This window comes from Lutjanus erythropterus, chromosome 4 (genome assembly GCF_056507025.1).
Source record: "Lutjanus erythropterus isolate fLutEry1 chromosome 4, fLutEry1.hap2, whole genome shotgun sequence".
NCBI lineage: Eukaryota > Metazoa > Chordata > Actinopteri > Lutjaniformes > Lutjanidae > Lutjanus > Lutjanus erythropterus.
In genome coordinates, this window is record NC_139320.1 from 40,795,571 (window position 1) to 40,813,854 (window position 18,284).

Consider the following 18,284-nt stretch of genomic DNA (forward strand, 5'->3'; position numbering starts at 1 on the left):
ATGGATCTCAGAGGTACAGGTCATATTGTTTTCTTGTCGAGCATGTGGACTGCTTTACATCTGGAGCTGCTGCCAACACAAGGTGACCAGGACATTAAGGGGTGGTATTAACATCCAGCTGTCATTGTTCTCTCACTTATTGTTTGTCATTTTGATCTTTTAGATGACTTCTGACTTTATATGGATCTCATGGGTTGTTTCTGCTACCTGCATTGTTTCTGTGCCTCCACCAGCTTGCTTGTTTGTGCTGAATCACAGGTTGAAGCCAAATCAAGAATGACTTATACAAATGTATGTATTTATATATGAGTATATTAAAAAGGACAAATATGGGCAACATGAATGTGTGAATTTGTAGTGGGACTTGGACATTCTCGGGTCATTTGGAAAAAGTGCAAACTTTCCAAATGTATAATGAATATGTGAAACATCAGCTTTAAAGGCAACATAAATATCAGGCCACTTTTTTGTGCTTTTTTGTGCTCTTTTTTTAAGGGTAGAATATCTTAATATATTAAAAATAGCAGTAGAAAAGGCAAAATTGTTCTTATTTCTTCAAGGAGCCAAAGAAGAACATTTTTCCCCAGCATTTTCATTTGAAAAAGTAGTTGCATATTCATTTAAGTGTTCACCAACTTCTAATGAGAAGTAGATATGGACATTTTCCATCATCACCTCCAAAGGAAAGCTTTCTTCTTTTTTTTTTAAGGTGAATGAAAATTAGGTTAAATTAATTTTAAAATATTGAAACAGTAGAATACTGTACTCAAACTAAATTTCAAAATTGTATTTGATTTAGTTTTCATTATCTTGTGTTTTTTAATCTTCTATTTTGTTATTTTTAAGTGACTTCAAGATACTCTCACAACAAAGTTTTTACACATTGCTTCTTTTAATTTATGTTATTTTCCTATAATTAATTATTAAAGGTAATAAAAAAAGGTCACCCTTTACAAAGAGTTTAGAAGTTGAAACTAATGGCCTTATGAATGATTATAGATAGATATGATCTCTAGCTGTTGATAAGCTAGTTAGATATAGCTAGTTGATAATAGTTTATGGATTTCTAATAAGCTATTAAGTCTCATTTTATTGTAAGTGTTAACGTGGTTAGTGGTGGTTTCTCATTTTCTAATAAGCCATCAGCCAAAGTTATTAAGCGAGTTATCTGCTGTTATAAAAGTGTTTGTCATTATTAAAAGGCAATAAACCTCGAGCAAGCAGTTATAAATATCAGTCACTGTAAGTCACTAATTAAAGATTCTCATAAAATTAATCAAGTCTGCGGTTTTAAATGTACATGAGTGCTTATAGAGATTCTGGTCCAGATGCCCTGCAGCTGTTTTCCAGTCTAGACGGTATTGTTATAAGATACTGCTGTTGGCACGGAAGTTATGAATTATGTTTTACAGATGATTTAAAATGTAAAAAATGCAGCACCGGATCAGTATGTCCAAAAACAGTCTTAAAAGTCATTTTATTTGATGCGCTCCTTTGCTGCTCCGTAGCAGCAGTGGGCTCTGGCTGTGACGTTAATCCGTGACGCAGGTTCGCCCTCCATCACTAGTCGAGCCCACTGACAGAAAACACCACCTAGAAACGAAGCGAGCCCTCACGATTCATGGAAATATGTAGTTAGCTCGCAGACTTCAGCATATTTCGACAACAGGGGGTTTGGTGGAGCTGGTAAGTCAAAACTCTTAACATAAGCCCGATAAATCACAGCCACCGCGCTTGCTTTGGTTTTTCTGTTTGGAAACGTTAGCTTAGCTAGCTAGCCTAGGAGCTAACTTTAGCCTAGCCAAGATGACGGTGATGATGGCGGATGGATCCCGTTATATTTCCAGCTGCGGCTATGGAATCCGATTTATATCGTTGTATTTTAGTTCGCAGCCTGCTTTTACTACTGATTTTTACTTAACAAATAGATGAATGGATGTAGAATGAAGCACTGAGCTTCTGACAGGCTGTATGTTGAGTGATTCATATCAAAAGATAGACTAGTGGCCGTGTCTAGAAGGGAACCCTAGGTTTTCGAAACTCTCGCGAGTTGTATAGGCGTTGTTTCTTCATAGTGCACCTGGTACGATCTAATTATGTTTCTTAGTATGACCGCACCATGGTCAAAATCTGGGTAGGCTTCAGGATAGGAAAGAAATTGATCAACGTGAGGGTAAGATCATTATTTGGGTTGCAAATTATCACTCTCGCGAGATCTTTCGCTGGTCTAGGGTTCCCTACTAGACGCGACTAGAATAAGGTCGTGTTGGCAAATGGAAGGTGAAGCCTCTTGAAGTACGTTTCATATTCGATCAGACAATCCAACAGTGAAAGTGCACCACTGCAGTGGCCAGGCCGTGCAAGAAACAGACTTTAGTATCCAGATTAAATGTTGCTAGTGTAGCTTTACGCCAAATTTAACTTAAGCATTTTAGCGATAGTTACAACGTTAACGCTTCGGAATATATTCACAGCCAACAACTACAGCGCACTCCCTCGAAGTCTGATCAGAAACTCTTGGGAGAGTCACTGTTGTCAATCGTTAACCTGCTAACTAGCATGCTAACGGTAATGCTAAGAAATCTCAGCCTCTTCGCTGTTTTCCCCTCTTTATTTCCTACAAAAGAGCTTACATATACAAAAGGTAGCACAAGAAAGAGAAGAATACATATAATAGAAAATCTAAAGGAAATTAACGAAATATTTTTAACGCTATTGAGGGATAAATAGTAAAACAATGTAAAGGATTTAAATCGATATAAAATGGTTTACATTTTTCAAGCTGTTATAGTTTAACCTGTGTATGTACGTTTATGGATGTGGAATTTCGCCATTATAAAAATTTTAAGGTTAATCGTGTGTACATTGTAAGTGTGCCCTTCTGTGTAACCAAACAATACAGTCCTCCAAAATAAAACAAAACCCTCCTCAATGTTTTCAGCAATATAAACACACTGTGTGTCACAACAAATGCACAGCAGATTCTCGACATCCATAACAGAGGCTAGAATTCACAACAGTGTCTCTCTTAACTTCTTGAATTTCAATGTTAAATTCCATTTAACTTTGTTGGTGATTAATTATCAATTAGGTAGAAGCCAGACCTTCTTTCGTACAATATCATCCACAAATCGATTCCAACATGAAATCACATATGGGAATGTAGTTATATAAGCTCTTATAGATCTGTTATTACCACATTTACTGGGAAAACACATTTTGCCTCTGGGAGTGTATCTTGGGGATAACAAGGGTAATTGATGGGCATTAATCCTTGGCTGATATTTAAACACCATACAGACTCCACACCAATAACTTTTTCATAATCCCCAGCTGTTATAGGGAAATTGTATTCTGACTCAGACATTTCGTAACATAACTCTTTTCTCCTTTAGAGCAGTTACATGGGAAGTTACCATGGGTGGCCATGATGATGAAGACATGTCATATGTTGTGAATAAACAAAAACAAGATGAAGAGCTGAAGAACAAGCTGAATGACAGCAGCCACTGGTGTGACCAGGAGTCCACGGGCAACAATGCCAAGTGGGTCAAAGAGGGCCAGAACCAGCTGCGGAAAGTAGCCGAGAACCAGCAGGACCAGGACCACAACTGCAACATCAGCCAGAATGGCAACAAGGAAGACCCTCATCAGACCACCACCACTCAGGAAGAACAACAGGGAAACGAGGAGCAGACCAAGTCTCCCAAAATAGCAATGAGCCCTGGTCTCAGTCAGGAGGAGTCCAAGAACATCCTTAATGAGCCGCTACTCATCGACACTCTGGAGTCTACAGAAGAGAAAGATAAAGAGAGAGAAGAAGATGGCAAAGAGAAGGAGAAGAAATCAGAGGAAGATGAAGAGACATCGGGAGGAGTGGCAGAAGAACAGAGTAAAGTGGAGACTCAGAGGGAGGGCAGTGTTGTGGGGAGAAACGCCTGCCTCCTATTCTCCAACATGAACGGGACACCAAATGATGAAGAGTCCAGCTGGCCTTCACTGTCTCAGGACACCACAGCCGACAGCTCTCCAAATGGCAACAGAGGTAATTAGATGTACATGTAGTTGAGGTTTAGGCCACACATTTATGGTATATTACAGACATGCCTTTAACAGCAGTTTGCACTGACCAAAATATACCGTAGTAGATGAAGAAGACACGATGAAAACCTCCCAAAAAACCATATACTGAGCACTGAACAATTGGGTTGCAGTTTGGATAAAAGGGCAGATTTAACTTTCAACCCCCCTGTTTAGCACATATAGCAATGTATATTAAATAAATAGTTTATAAATCACTACAATGGAGTTTTAATCAGATATTGGTATTAATTGTCAGCAGACATGTCACCAACTATGATCCCTCTTGTAAAGGGGTGGAGGCTGGTGCATAAAAACATAATGAATGATAAGTTATAAATGCTGTCAAATCATACATTACTAAAAAAAACTTAAAATGTCCTAATATTGCTTATAAATGTTAAATGGGGGTGTCTAACTTAAAATGTTACAGAAAAGCTGCCACATTTCTAAGATTAATATTTTTCTGCTGCAAATTCTATGATTTTCTTTATTTTGTACCATACTTGGTGTGGAAGGGTTGTTTTCATAAATTGCATCCATTCCATCGATTAAAGACTCTCAAGTTGTGCTGGATTTGTTGTGCATTGGCCTGTAGTGTGGTTGTTGTTTTTTTTCTCATCATTTACTGATCACAGAGAGAGCCCAAGGCCTCCTGCTACACTCCAGTAATCCACAAACAAATTAAAGCCAAATCTGTAATGTTTTCTAATTAATAGCTTATATCATTATATTGATCTGTGTGGTGGAGTGGGGTGAAACACTAGAATGCATTGGAGACAGTTTCCACACTATTTCTTTTTTTGTTTGTTTGTTTGTTTGTTCAGATCAGTTTTCAGTAATATCCTAGCTGTATATAGAAACAAATATTTGGATAGAGCAAAGCATAGGGTATAATAGTATATAATCTAATCATCTCAGTAATATAAAAGTGTTATGGAATATAGTTTAAGTCTGTAAACATTTTCCCCTATTTCAAAAACAATGAGGTAAAGCGGTTTGCAACTGCAGAACTAGATGCTTTGTCACCTTTTTGAAGAAGCGTTAAGAAGTTTATTTTCAATGATGGTGTTAGTGAGGTGATAAAATGAAAAGTCAAAACCCACAAAGATAAATAGAAGCAGTATAAGATAACTGTGGTTGAGTTTAGAAAGAAGATAGACTGCTGGAGTGAATCGTTATGTTTACGTTCAGTTTATCTGATTGTCTGACACCATATCTAATTACTTTAAGGATCAACTATTTCAGTGCTGTCAGCACAGAAATATATATATGTAGGTTTATTTAATGTTTTTGGCCTTTTTGATTTTGTCTTTTTCTACATGGTCAGAGTATTTTTTTTCTTTTTCAATCAGATATAAAACATTTTCTCCTTTCCCATGTTTCTCCTTTGCTTTCTGTCTTACAGAGTCCTTTTGGGACTCCAGTGCTTTTGAGACTGACACAGACCTACCTTCAGGATGGATGAGGGTGCGAGATACATCGGGCACCTACTACTGGCACATTCCCACAGGCACCACCCAGTGGGAGCCCCCTTCACCCCTGGGTAAAGTTGGCGACTCCATGATGTCTTCGACTATGTCCCTGGAGACTACACCCTGCGAGGAGCCCGAGGTGAGACCTAACATGCATTTATTTGCTTGGATAGAAGCAGTAGCATGTAAGTCTGTAGAGAGAAACTAATATCTTCTGTTAAATTTTCCAGGAATCGTGGGCTCAGCTTTCTAGCACGGATGAAGGAGTTGGTGAAGGGGAACTGTGGAAGGTAAATCAGGGCAAGAATGTAATTTAGTGCAATCAAAACGCATGGGAGATGAGTTTGTACATATTTTCACATTTTGGCGACAGCAAATCATTTTGGAATACGTTTTTTTGGTTTATACAGACACAGATGTAAATTGTTCACTGAAGGGACATAAGTCAAAGCTGAAAATTTTATTAGAACAAGTAAATGTTGTTTGTCAAGTTGACATCCTCCAGCTGGAATAAGTTGAAATGTCCATTGTTGACCATTTTCTTCTTATCTTTATCCTCAGGAGGAGGGAGAGGTTGCATCTGATCAAAGTCTGAAGGAGTTTGAAGGAGCAACTCTACGCTATGCATCCATCAACCTGAAGTATGTGCTGTTGATGCTTATTGTCACCAGGTCTTATTCTCTTTCTCTTGCTCGTCCTTACTTAGCCTCTTTCTCTCGCTGTCATTGCAGTTACAATTGCTCCCAGTCTGAGGAAGAAGAGAAGCTCGCTCCGCTCTGCACAGACTTAGAAACTAAGGTAAAATCACTGTTTCTTATTGGATTTTGAGATTAATTAGGGTGCCAAAAACAGCTTGAGCATCAAGAATATGGTCACTGCATTTGCAACAAAAGGCTTGCATCAGAACCGACCGATGAGTGTTGCACTGTCTGAAAACAGCTCTGAAACATTTAGGTTGTGTCGAATGCAGAGTGCAACACTTTTCCACAGAGATCAATAAAATACAACTTAACTTTCTTGTTCTTTCCAGTCAGGAACTTAAAAAAGGAGAACACTTAAATTTGTCATTTTCTGCAAGCTGGACATATGGATAAGTGTATTACATGTGACATATTTACATTTTAGTTGAGGCAAATCGTGACTTTTTTCTGGTTGTATTTGGATGTTTGGAGCAAAGTAAGCTTCTGTTTTTTTCAACACAAATAAATTGATGTTTTTTTTTAAGTATGCCTTTTAAGAAAAATGTCTCCAGCAACCTAAACCATTTGACATAGAGTATTATTTCCATGTAATAACAGATAGCAAGACAACCAATACATGTAGGAAAGCAAAATATTCCAAAAACAAGAGCAAAATAAAATAAAAATAAAATGAATTCCCTAAACACATTCCTAGATCCATATGATCCGGCTCTCACATTAACTCACACAAACAGGACTGAAAATGTGTACATACCATGTGATTATGATACATTTATGGTTCATTTCCAAAAGAGTTAAAAAAAAAAGACACAGTGTAAAAATAAATACAGATTAAAATAAAACAAAATCAAAAGGAGGACACAACACACCTTCGTTGTTATTCAGCTTTCCTGTGCGGTCCAGCTTTATGCTAATGTGCTCCATATTTGTGCTGTCAGTGTTTTGCAGTGCGTTCCTTGGGCTGGGTAGAGATGTCTGAAGAGGACATGGCACCTGGCAAGAGCAGCGTTGCTGTCAACAACTGCATCAGGCAGCTGTCTTATCACAAACACAACCTGCATGACACTGCTGGTATCTGGGGAGAGGTGAGAGGATTTTACTGAGTCCTGTCAAGACCTGTAATATTCATGTGAATGTATGAACATATATTTATAGGTATTTTTAACAGAGCTATATCTGACACAGAATTTTCCTCATTCATCATTAAAATGTTGTTCTGTGCATTTTTGTAAAGTTCTGTTGGTTCTATCCAGTAACTGTGGAAAAAAAAGAATTTCAGTCCCTAATTTTTAGCTGTTTAGCTAAATTCACATAGGGCTTGAAGCTAAATAACTCAATTTAAAGATGTTAAAATGTATACTAATGCATGCATAGACATCTATCCCACAAATTACTGTGATAGGTGAAATGTTTAAGTCAGGTTGCTCATACTAATGATGTTGTTGTCATGACAGGGTAAAGACATGCTGATGGTCTTGGAGAATGACACAATGAAGTTGATTGACCCACTGGGCCAGACTCTGCTTCATGCTCAGCCGATTGGCAGCATTCGTGTTTGGGGTGTTGGCAGAGACAACGGCAGGTCAGTATCCACACAGTATCTGCGAAGCCAAAATGAAGATGGCAGAACTACACATGATTTATTTATATAACTTCTTAAATTAGGTTTTAAGTGGCTACAAAGAACTTGCATATTGTTTTGATTTTGGAGGTCCCTCGGGATAAAATTGGGAGTGTTTCCACCGCCACAACCACAAAAAATAACACCAAAAATAAACTTATCTAAATAAAAATCTTCTCCAGCCTCTTTTTAACTGGCTAACGTTCAGTTTACTGTAACTTTGCCTGGAAAAATCTAAACCCAGACTCTGCAGGTCTTGTGATTTCATGGAAATTTCAACTCACTGGCAAGCATTAAGAATAACTATATAAAGATAACTGATTTTCTTATTTTTTGTGATTTATCATATTGTCATCATATAGATGTCTTAAACTGTGCTTTAAAAAGACTTTGTTAGATCACTGGTCAGTTGCATTTCATTTGTGATTGTAAAACATGCTGCTAGTGAGTTCACTATCTTTTTCTCACAATCAGTTGAACTGAGAATGTTTCTTAAAATGGATGCATTGTGGTTAATTTACATCACTACTGAAATTCCTCAGTCTTTTCTCACTGGTTTGAATGTTTAGCCATTATTCTGTCAGGTCTGCATTTAGAAGTTGATTCCCCTTTAAGATAATGTACAGCCTCCTGTACTCATGACTAATTCATGACTCAGAGGCTTGGCATTCCTGAAGGAATCTGTCATGACAGGCACATTGTACTCCTGGGTGCTCTCTTTATTATGTGCTGCTGCCCTCTGCTGGATACTTAAAAGCATTGCAGACAAAGATAACACTGACTGTCTCTGCTGCTTCCTGTCTCTCTGAATTCTAACGATCATGTTTTTTCTTTCATGCTGCATTTTCCATCATGAACAGGGAAAGGTATACACTAATGATTATTATATTGAAAATTTTATAATATAATTGTTTTGTGCGTTTGTTATTTGCAGTAGTATGTGTGTGTTTGTGATTTATGTGCACTTGAAGCATGTATTTGTTCAAAATGCCTCCTTCATTTATGCTGTATTAATGGTTTGATATGAGAGAGTGACCTTTTCCATCTGATTCCACCTGTAGGGATTTTGCTTATGTAGCTCGAGACAACCTGACCCAGGTTCTGAAGTGTCATGTTTTCCGCTGTGACTCACCTGCCAAGAACATCGCCACCAGCTTACATGAGATGTGTTCAAAGGTCTGCCTCTGTTGGATTCAGTTTTGTTTCACTGTTAATTGAGCGCAGTATCTTGGTTGATAGTCAGCCATGGATTTCTTGCTTCAAATTCTAATATTTTCTTCCATTAATTTGACTTTAGATAATGATGGAGAGAAAGGCGACCAAGCCAGGAGTGAACAGACTCAACTCTGACCCGAGTAATCCTGTGGTCATCCCTGTTGAAGGTAAAGAAAAGTACCTTGCACACTGTGAATATCCTCGTAAGTGTAAAAACAGATCAATTAATGCTTCCTCCTGTTCTTACAGAGTTTCCTGCTCCAAAGAATGAACTCTTCCAGCACTTCCATGTTTATTACCTTGGCTGTGAGGCTGTGGCTAAGCCAGTTGGTAAGACAACACTTTTAAATCTATGATGGTTTATATGAGCATGTCAGCTTTTGTATTGTTGTTCAAATGTTGCAGAGACATTGAGTCCTGATGACATGATTTTTATTTTTATTTTCTACGGTAAGGTCTGATGTATTGTGATGTAATTACTGTGTGTGTCTCTCCCCTCAGGAATGGATGTAATCAATGATGCACTCGAGAGAGCAGTGAATAGCAAAGATAAGAATGAGTGGACTCCTGTCTCAGTGAATGTCGCACCAGCCACCCTCACAATACTTTCTAAACAGGTAACAGACCACAAACTGAACATGCACTCACGGCCATGTATTATTTGTTAATTTGTCAATTTTTTTTCTGTTGGGAGCTTAATATTATTACAAGATAATGGTTGAGATTAGCTTAGCATGTCTTTTATGTTACAAAAAAATCCTAACCAAAAAACAAACAGTGATGTTTTAGCTAAGTGTCTTGCTTCTCTGACACATTCAAATCTGTAAGTATTTGCCACAGAAATAAAACAAACAAAAAATTTTCATTTTCGTATTGAATATTTTTGGACAAAATAACCCTGACTATAACCACAGATTTTATTGGGGACCCATTGAATGACCATTTTTTATTTTTTTATTTTTTTTTTAAGATCTGGGATTATAACATGGGAAATAATAAATTGTGAAAAAAATATACACATTTCACACACTTGTTTATTCTTTTACTGTCATGTATATTTTTAACTGCAGACTGAGGAGGTGCTATCAGAGTGCAGGGTGCGTTTCCTGTCTTTCATGGGGGTGGGAAAGGATGTCCACACCTTCGCTTTCATCATGGCAGGCGGTCCCAAAGATTTCACCTGTCACATGTTTTGGTGTGAACCCAACGCTGCCAGTCTGAGTGAGGCTGTGCAGGCTGCCTGCATGGTGAGTTGTAAACAAATACATGAGATGAAAAACATGCAAGTGAACAGATGGAGAGATGAGATGGATGCAAATGACTTGCAATATTGACACTAAATGCAATATTTGTGTTTTAATTCTGTCAAGTTGAAAACTAATTTGGCACAAATATGAATCACTGTTGTTTAGGACTGCAACAAGTATTTTCATGATTGATTCTGACAGTTATTTTCAATATTAAACCATTGGTAAAATGTGAAAAATGCATTTAAAAATTTTCAAGTGACATCTTCAGATTGTTTCTTTTGTCCAATCAACAGTCCAAAACTCAAAAGAAGAGCAGAATGTCCTGACATTTAAGAAGCTGGAAGCTGCAGACGTTTGATATTTTTGATTGGAAAAATAACAAACAATAAATCGGTTATCAAAACAGTTGGCAACTAATTTTCTGTCAATCGACTAATCTATTAATCAAGTAATTGCTGCAGCTCTATAGTTGTTTCTCTGCACAGGCTGAGTTCAGTCTAGTGTCTGTAATACACCATTTTTATGCCGTGTGTGTTTTCTTTTTATAGCTCCGCTACCAGAAATGTTTGGATGCACGTCCGCCCAGCCTGGCCTCCTGCCTGCCCACTCCTCCTGCTGACTCTGTGGCTCGACGGGTCAAGAAGGGGGTGCAGAGTCTGCTGGGCACCTTTAAGAGCTACAGGTCAGGCTCTCAATCCCCCTGAGCTGGAGCAAAGATGATCCACAGTCCATTAAACACAAGGTCCATCACCACAGCTCACTTCTCCTCTTCCTCCTCCGCTCATCCTTCTGCCACAGTTTCGCCTTATGACCGTTTCACTTGTCTAGTCACTAGTCTAGTGTGTGGAGTTGTTTGTGGGGGAAGTGTGCGTCTGAAAAGGATTAATTTTACTTTACACATCAAGTTTAAACTCCCATCTCCAAATGGATGAACCCCTGGCATCTCTGTTTTCTCTGCTGGGATTCTTTCTGTGAGTCTTAACTATTTTTGTGTTTTAACAGAAACAATGCTATGAATGTTGGATGAATGATGGATGTAATATATTTTACATGCTAGAATTTGCTTGCAAAAGAGGTTACTAGATTCTCTCATAGAAAGTCACTTTCCTTTTCTCCTTGGTGCAATTATCATCTCTAACACTCCTCTCTTTTTCTACTTTTAAAGAAGGTACTGTAACACAGTCGTTGGTGTCAAGTATCCAATTAATGATTTTCTAAAACATCACTGCACCTCTCTCGACCACGTTAGGATCTAATAGAAGCGCAGTAGGCGCCTCAGTACATGTGCCACGTAGTTAAATGTCCCCGACCCTCCTGAACAATGTATTTTAGTCTTCCAAAGAACTGTATGGTCATCTGTCACATTGTGAGCAACCACTGATTTGAGTGTAGTGTGTTTCTCATACATTCTGCATGAACATTTGCAAGTTCAGTGCTAGTGTGCAATAATCAGATGTTCCTGTATGGTGTGGTGATGATAAGATGGCTGCCATTTGTTCACTTTACTGAGAGTCTGATTACGATTGAGTGCGAGGCTAATGGAACAACAGAGCCATGTTGAAAATCATTATCGTGTGATAGAAATAATAGTAATAAAAAAAAAAACACAAACTCTGGGTTTTCACACCAACAACTACTGAATAGTACTGTAGAAACTCGCCACAAGCTGCATGTTTTGATAGCTTAGAGCAGTTTAGTGCTTAAGACCCATCAATGTATTCTGTAAATTCTTTCTCTGTGTTCCTGTACGGTCAGAGGAGGCTGGAGTCGATGTGTTGTTTCGTGTTTCATAGGCATGTCACTCTAGTTAGTGTCAGTGTTTATCATAAGCTAGCGGTAGAGAGTTAGACTTCCTGTCAAGTTCCTTCAGACCGAAAACATGAGAGCAGGTTAATGTTTGTATTTACAGTTTGTGTATATGAGAAACCTCGAGATGATGTCTCACATGGTTTACATTTTTATTTTTTTCCTTGGCCACATTTTGACGTGTGTGGGCCCCGGCCACTCCAGTTAATGTATTTTTTATTGTTTCCACACACACTATAATGTACACAAGTTAAGATGGTTTTCACGTTAGCTTGTTAGATTTACTTTTTATAAAGAACACATTAATTAGCCAAGTTGTATTTTATCTCTGTGTGTCTGTCAGTGATCAATACTGTATGTAGCACAATAGTACTAGTCATCTCTAATATTAAAGATGCAGTTTGTAAGATTTTTTGACCTCTGCAGGGCATTCATTTGTTGTCTGAGACACTGGTAGCTACTTACTAGATATCCTCAGGCTAAAAATGAGTCTACAAGTAAAAACAAAACCACATCAGAATGTGTCCTTTCACAAGTTAAATAGGGATGCACGATAGGAATATGATATTTTTCAGCTGTTAGTGACTGATAATTACCTGCTTCTTGTGTTGTGTTTTTGTATTTTAAAAAAAAAAGTTCATATAACCTGTAGTTTATGCACAGCTAAAGGCAAGAGAGGCTAAGATGTAGTGAACACAGATGAATGATATGATTTTCCACAGCTCTGACTTAACAAAATCTAACTGACATCACTGTTACAACAAAAGCAAAGAACAATTTTGACAAATGTTCATGTGTTTTTTCTTGCAAAGTTCACCAAAATACTTACTTACACTTGTTAAGTCAATGAAAGCAATTTGACTTTGTTTTATTGGCTAAAATTTCATTATTGTAATAATGCACATAATAATATCAGTTTCTCATCATAAGGCCAATAAATTACTGGCCCAATATATATTGTGCATCCCTAAAATTAAATATTAAATTAAAGCAAATGTGTCACTCAGTGACATTACAGCAAAATGTTGTGAAAAAAGGAATGTATAGACATGCAAAACAGAAACAGTTTCCTATTTAATAAACCAAAAAATAATCTATGAAACATGATGCCCGTTATATCATGCTGATATTTTAAAGTGAGACTGGTGCATAACGATACATCTTGAAGTCTCATTTACCTGTTTTTTTTTTATTTACTAGATGTTTTGTTTTACAAAAACTGTTTTTTCTGTCTTGCAAAAAGCTGATATCAGAAGTGTCATCAAAAGAGTGCTAAAATAAGTTTGTTACTTGAGAAAAAATACGTAATCCGTGTTTGAAACTTATGGATTGGAAATGAATCTCATGTGAGTATAAAGAAGTGTGACACTGTTTTTGAGGCAGATTTCCAACTGTAAAGCTGTCATGGAGTCTGCTCTGTTGTCTGACCTCGTTGATCGACCTTGTCAACCGATTCTGAAAGCAAAGCAGTGCTTTGTGATGACTCGCCTTTCTCAAACTTTCATTTATAGATTCCTGTATATGTTTTTAACATTTCAGAAGTTCTAAAACACTAAAACTCTTACCAACTGCTTCTTTATATGTGTAAGATATAACACTAATGAATATTAGACTACATTGACTCATATTACTGCCTTGTCACTCATGTGTCACTTGGAACTATTTTTGCTTTCTCTCCTTCAAAGTTTGATGTGTCCAGTCAGTGGCAACACTAAAGCCAGACAAGTTAAAGAACATTAGCAGATTAATTTATTTCTGTTCATGTAAATTAGGTGTATAAAATGTATGTATATAAAAGTCACTGCACAATAAATGTGAACATATCATAAGTGTTTATCTTGTGGTCTTTTAATGTCTTGGTTTTGTTAAAGGTAAGTGGGTCTGAAGTGATTGCCTCCTTCCAAAGGGCAGATCTGGATCATGAAGCCTGAAAATGTCTCCTTTGGTTTCTGCTTGTGGAGGCGGAGACATTTTTTCATTTTCTATTAATGGCTTTATCTGTGATTCCCAGCTTTTCCATTAAAATGTAAAAGAAGCGACTCGCACAGGCTGTCCTGGCCTTTTGCATATGCATTAAAGCTGCTGCTGTCACTGGTTTTTACCATATGTATTGACAGACCAGCCACATGGAGCATGAACAAAAAAAAAAGGCAACACAACCTCCCCTCCCCCTCGAGTCACCTGTTCAGTTCATATCAGCACTGCTGCCCCCACCTGGTGAGTTCAAAAGGGTGGGCAGGGCTGCTTATTGTTTCCCTAAGAGATGGCTTTTGGAGATGAAAGGTGCACATCAAGTGGAATCCAAAGCAGCTGCAGACTGGTAATAATTGGCTTCAGTATCTCCACACAAATATGAGGACCGCCTTGCCAGCGGGGTCCTGCAGCAGTGGCACAGATCAAGGCTCGGGCTGTAATAGCTCCCTTTTGAAGAGAGAGACCGGCACCTCTGTGCAAGGTGACTTATTGACTTCTGTTTGTATAAATTAAACATATCAAAGTCCACGGCTATAGTCAGTCTGGTTGCATCATGTGTGTTAAACGTATCACTGGTGTGTTTTATAACAGAAATCATTGTATTGCTCAGGTTTGCACCACGGGAGTCAACTTGGGCAATGTGTGTGTGGTTTTCTACCTTTTCTTTGACAGATCATAGCTCATATTTGCACTCAGTTGACTGTTAGATACACCTTGGTGAAACTAATGCAGCCTAGTAGTCTACAACAGCCCTGCAATAAGTCCCACTCTTATAGTTGTGTTTAGTTTTTGTTTGATTTGCTGCTTTTATTTTGATCAGTTTTTCCAGCAGTCACATCAAATCATTTGCATCTTTTAAGGTTTAAAACAGCTTTTTCAACAGACCTTTGTCCCAGCAGCCGTTTTTGACATGAAATAGTGGGATAAACACAGGTGTTACCAATGATACTAATTAGGGTTCAGTTCCATTCAGGTTAAACAGAGTCAGGGAGCTGCTATTGTGCATGTTGGTTCAGTGTACAGGCTCTAATTAGTATCATTGGTAACACCTGTGTTTATCCCACTGTCTCATATCGATGTGGCTGCTGTGAAAAAGGTTTCGACTGTGGAACTGGTGCCATCATATTGCAGCACGATCTACCACTCACAAAGTTTAGATCGACTTTAAAGGAACAGTTCACTCCAAAATCAAACGTACAGAGTTTTGGAACGGCGTAAGCCTTGAGTGGACGGTGACGTTAATTCAAGCCAGGCTTTTTCCCTTAAGCGCAGACTTATTTGTCAACCTTGATGGAATACCCCCTTGTGTCTGTAGCCAACAATGCTATTTGCAGGGTGGTTGTAAATAGCTAATGTGGCTATTTGCACCCATATGGGAGAAACAAAACATGATCTTTTTTCAAAACCTAACCAAACTGCAACCGAAAACTGAAAATAATAGTTTAAAAATTAAAATAATAAGTCAACTAAGTCTAAAAATTAAAAGTCAGAAGTGACTTCTAGTTTCACACTGGACTCAAATCCCAGTCTCCCAGGGGGAAGTCCTGTGTTTTATATATTCATCAAACACAACCTCCTCTCTGCAGAGACTTTATTGCTCTTATAGCTTAACTAGTTAGCTGAATAGCTGTCGTGTTACTATTTTCACCTGTGTGCAAATAGACACTCCATTCTGTAACATGCTTTTGTGTTTTGTCACCACAACGTTTTGCCTTTAGTTTGTGGTGCTCTTATATTGTTTTACACTGAGAGGTGCCTCACATACTCAGTCCACCTCTTTTACATCAATAGGAGACAAACAGCTTCAATAAAGACTGAAGATTATAGCCTACATGAATGTAGGATTTATTGCAGACCTGTTGTATTAGACTATATAAGTAGGTGTGACTGTAGGTGTATGTGTTCTTTGACTCTTTCCTCCTTATAGAACAAAATATACAGCAGTCATGTATAGCCTTGTTTGTGTGGCTTGGATTATGAATGTATGGTGGTGGCGTGTTTACAGCCAACCATGCCCTAAATCCCTTTGTCGCTTCTGTATCCTGATGCTTGTTATTGTGCTGCAGTGTGTGTCTGTGTATCTCTGAGGCCAGATTTATGCACTCAGTTTTTGCTGGTTGTCAATCACAATTTACATAGGTCGGCCCATGGAGAAACTAATCACAATTATAATTATTCCTATAGCCCAATTATGCATATGGCATTTGTTTAATGGAGATTTATTTTTGAGTAATGAATGTGTAGTCTTGTGGAACATTGCTTTTCCTCTCGGTGTGGAGGAGAGGACTCGCGTCTCCTCTGCCAGCCTCTTCAATCTAATCACCAATCTCAGGGCAAGATAAAAGGAGCAGCGTCTTCAACCTGGTATCGAGGTCTGAGCGAGATGATGGAAATCCCTGTAGGGCCTTTTCTGACTGATTCATATTGCAAGAATACACTTCTTTGAACAAGGATTCTCATATCCTCTGCAGCCTTTATTTCAACAGTGCTTACCCATTGCTGCTTTTTTGTGTGTTTTGCCCACTTTTTTTTTTCTTTCTGGGTTCTGCAGAGATCTATGCTTCTTGGTAATCAGGGACGACACTGCTGAGTGCCAGAGGTAGCAAAAGTACACACATTCTTTATTCAAGTAGAAGTGAAAAAGTACAGACTCTGAAATGTACTTAAAGTATAAAAGTAAAAAAGGAGCCCCCTGAAGCGCATTTCTACTAGCTGTTTCTGTGTTAAGCTAACTGAACCTCACCTTTTCTCTCTTGTTACATCTTCATCATTTTCATCTTTTACATCTTTGTGAAGATTCTCAGTCATCCAGGTCATGGTATCGTAGAAAAGGTTGTCATGGCCAACTGGATTTGGTAGACTCTACATATATATATATATTTTTTGCCTTGTTATGTCTTTGGGTTATGTGTCGTTATGTGTTTTATGTCTTGTTACGTCTGTCATGTGTGATATGCACTGCAGAATACACCAAGGAATCGTCTTTTCTTTGTGTTATTGTTCCATCCATTTAGGTTGGAATCAGTCTTGATGTTGCCAAGGTGGCACCATGATGCAAAATAAAAATAATCAATAATTCCCCTGAAATGTTTTAAAACTAAAGTAACAAGCATTTTTTTGAAAATGTGAAAAGGAGTAGAAAGTACAGACATTTGTGTTAGGGAGTAAAAGTAAAAAGTAGTCAGACAAATACATACTCAAAAAGAGTACAGGTACCTTAAAACTTTAGTTAAGTACAGTAACTAAGTATATGTACTTTGTTACTTCCCAGCTCTGCCAACACTGAGCCACTGCAAATCAAACAACCACAGAGTTGGATCAGCTACAAAGAAACACCAAAGGAGAGGATAATACTGTAGTGAGCATTATAAGAAATCAAATCCTGCTTCCACACTCCTATAAAATCATGGGATGCATTGAAAAAATGTGGACTGACAGGTGATACAAGACACAAACAGTGGTGTGGTCTCTATTAACACCCTGAGGCATTCATTTTGGGATTAAGCAGTCTAATCTCAAAATGTTCAGTAATTCATTCTCTCCCAAATAACACAGTGATTGCTTTGCCAGTGGGAGCAGCCGGCAGCCCACCGGTGTCTGAGTAATCGCTTCTCCAGTGGTCCTCCAGCGATTCCAGCAGCTCAGCGCCGGTTAAGTAGCAGTTCAGACCACACACCAACCAACCTGAGAGGAGGCTTTACTGACTCTGCTGCTCTGTAGGATGCAGCATGTGATGATGCACAACAACGTTAACCTAGAACATAAGCTAAAACATGCACACGTCCCAAATTTTAGGTTTACGTCAATGCACAGAGAGCACAAAGAGTTATATTAGTAATTTTGGTAGCACCTTACGATAAGAGTATAAATCATATACTTACATAAAGCTTCACTAATGAATGACTCATGATTATTTAACGTATGAATTAATGCAGGATGAATCATGAATTCTTGTTGCTCACCACTAACAAATGCTCAAGAAATGATGACATCACTATGACTTCATATGATCAGTTTACACTTAATAGATCATCTGTTAAGGATTGTTAATTCACAGTTATTTTATATATGAATTGATATATGACCAAATTGGCTGGATTCCAGTTATATAATTTTCTCAGCCTTCTGAGAGTGGAACAGTACCTGTTCTCAAAGAATTATG

The 18,284-nt window shown here is 38.0% G+C and overlaps 1 protein-coding gene across 1 annotated transcript; it reads left to right on the forward strand.

Moving 5' to 3' along the window:
- The first annotated feature begins 1,537 nt into the window (after positions 1-1,537).
- apbb1 (amyloid beta (A4) precursor protein-binding, family B, member 1 (Fe65)) lies at positions 1,538-12,571 on the forward strand. The gene is made up of 14 exons (XM_084717995.1): positions 1,538-1,686; positions 3,396-4,045; positions 5,489-5,694; positions 5,786-5,845; positions 6,117-6,196; positions 6,287-6,353; positions 7,195-7,341; positions 7,711-7,838; positions 8,939-9,053; positions 9,175-9,259; positions 9,342-9,422; positions 9,594-9,709; positions 10,163-10,339; positions 10,891-12,571. Exons 2-14 carry the CDS (start codon positions 3,418-3,420, stop codon positions 11,044-11,046), a joined length of 2,046 nt encoding a protein of 681 aa, XP_084574121.1. The 5' UTR covers positions 1,538-1,686; positions 3,396-3,417; the 3' UTR covers positions 11,047-12,571.
- The last annotated feature ends 5,713 nt before the right edge of the window (positions 12,572-18,284 follow it).

What these genes read in the sequence shown, in the direction of transcription:
- apbb1 (XM_084717995.1), top strand. Translation starts at nt 3,418, where the DNA reads ATGGGTGGCCATGATGATGAAGACATGTCATATGTTGTGAATAAACAA. An exon ending in CTCTCCAAATGGCAACAGAG is followed by an intron (nt 4,046 to 5,488) that starts GTAATTAGATGT and finishes TCTGTCTTACAG; the next exon opens with AGTCCTTTTGGGACTCCAGT. An exon ending in CTGTGCAGGCTGCCTGCATG is followed by an intron (nt 10,340 to 10,890) that starts GTGAGTTGTAAA and finishes TTCTTTTTATAG; the next exon opens with CTCCGCTACCAGAAATGTTT.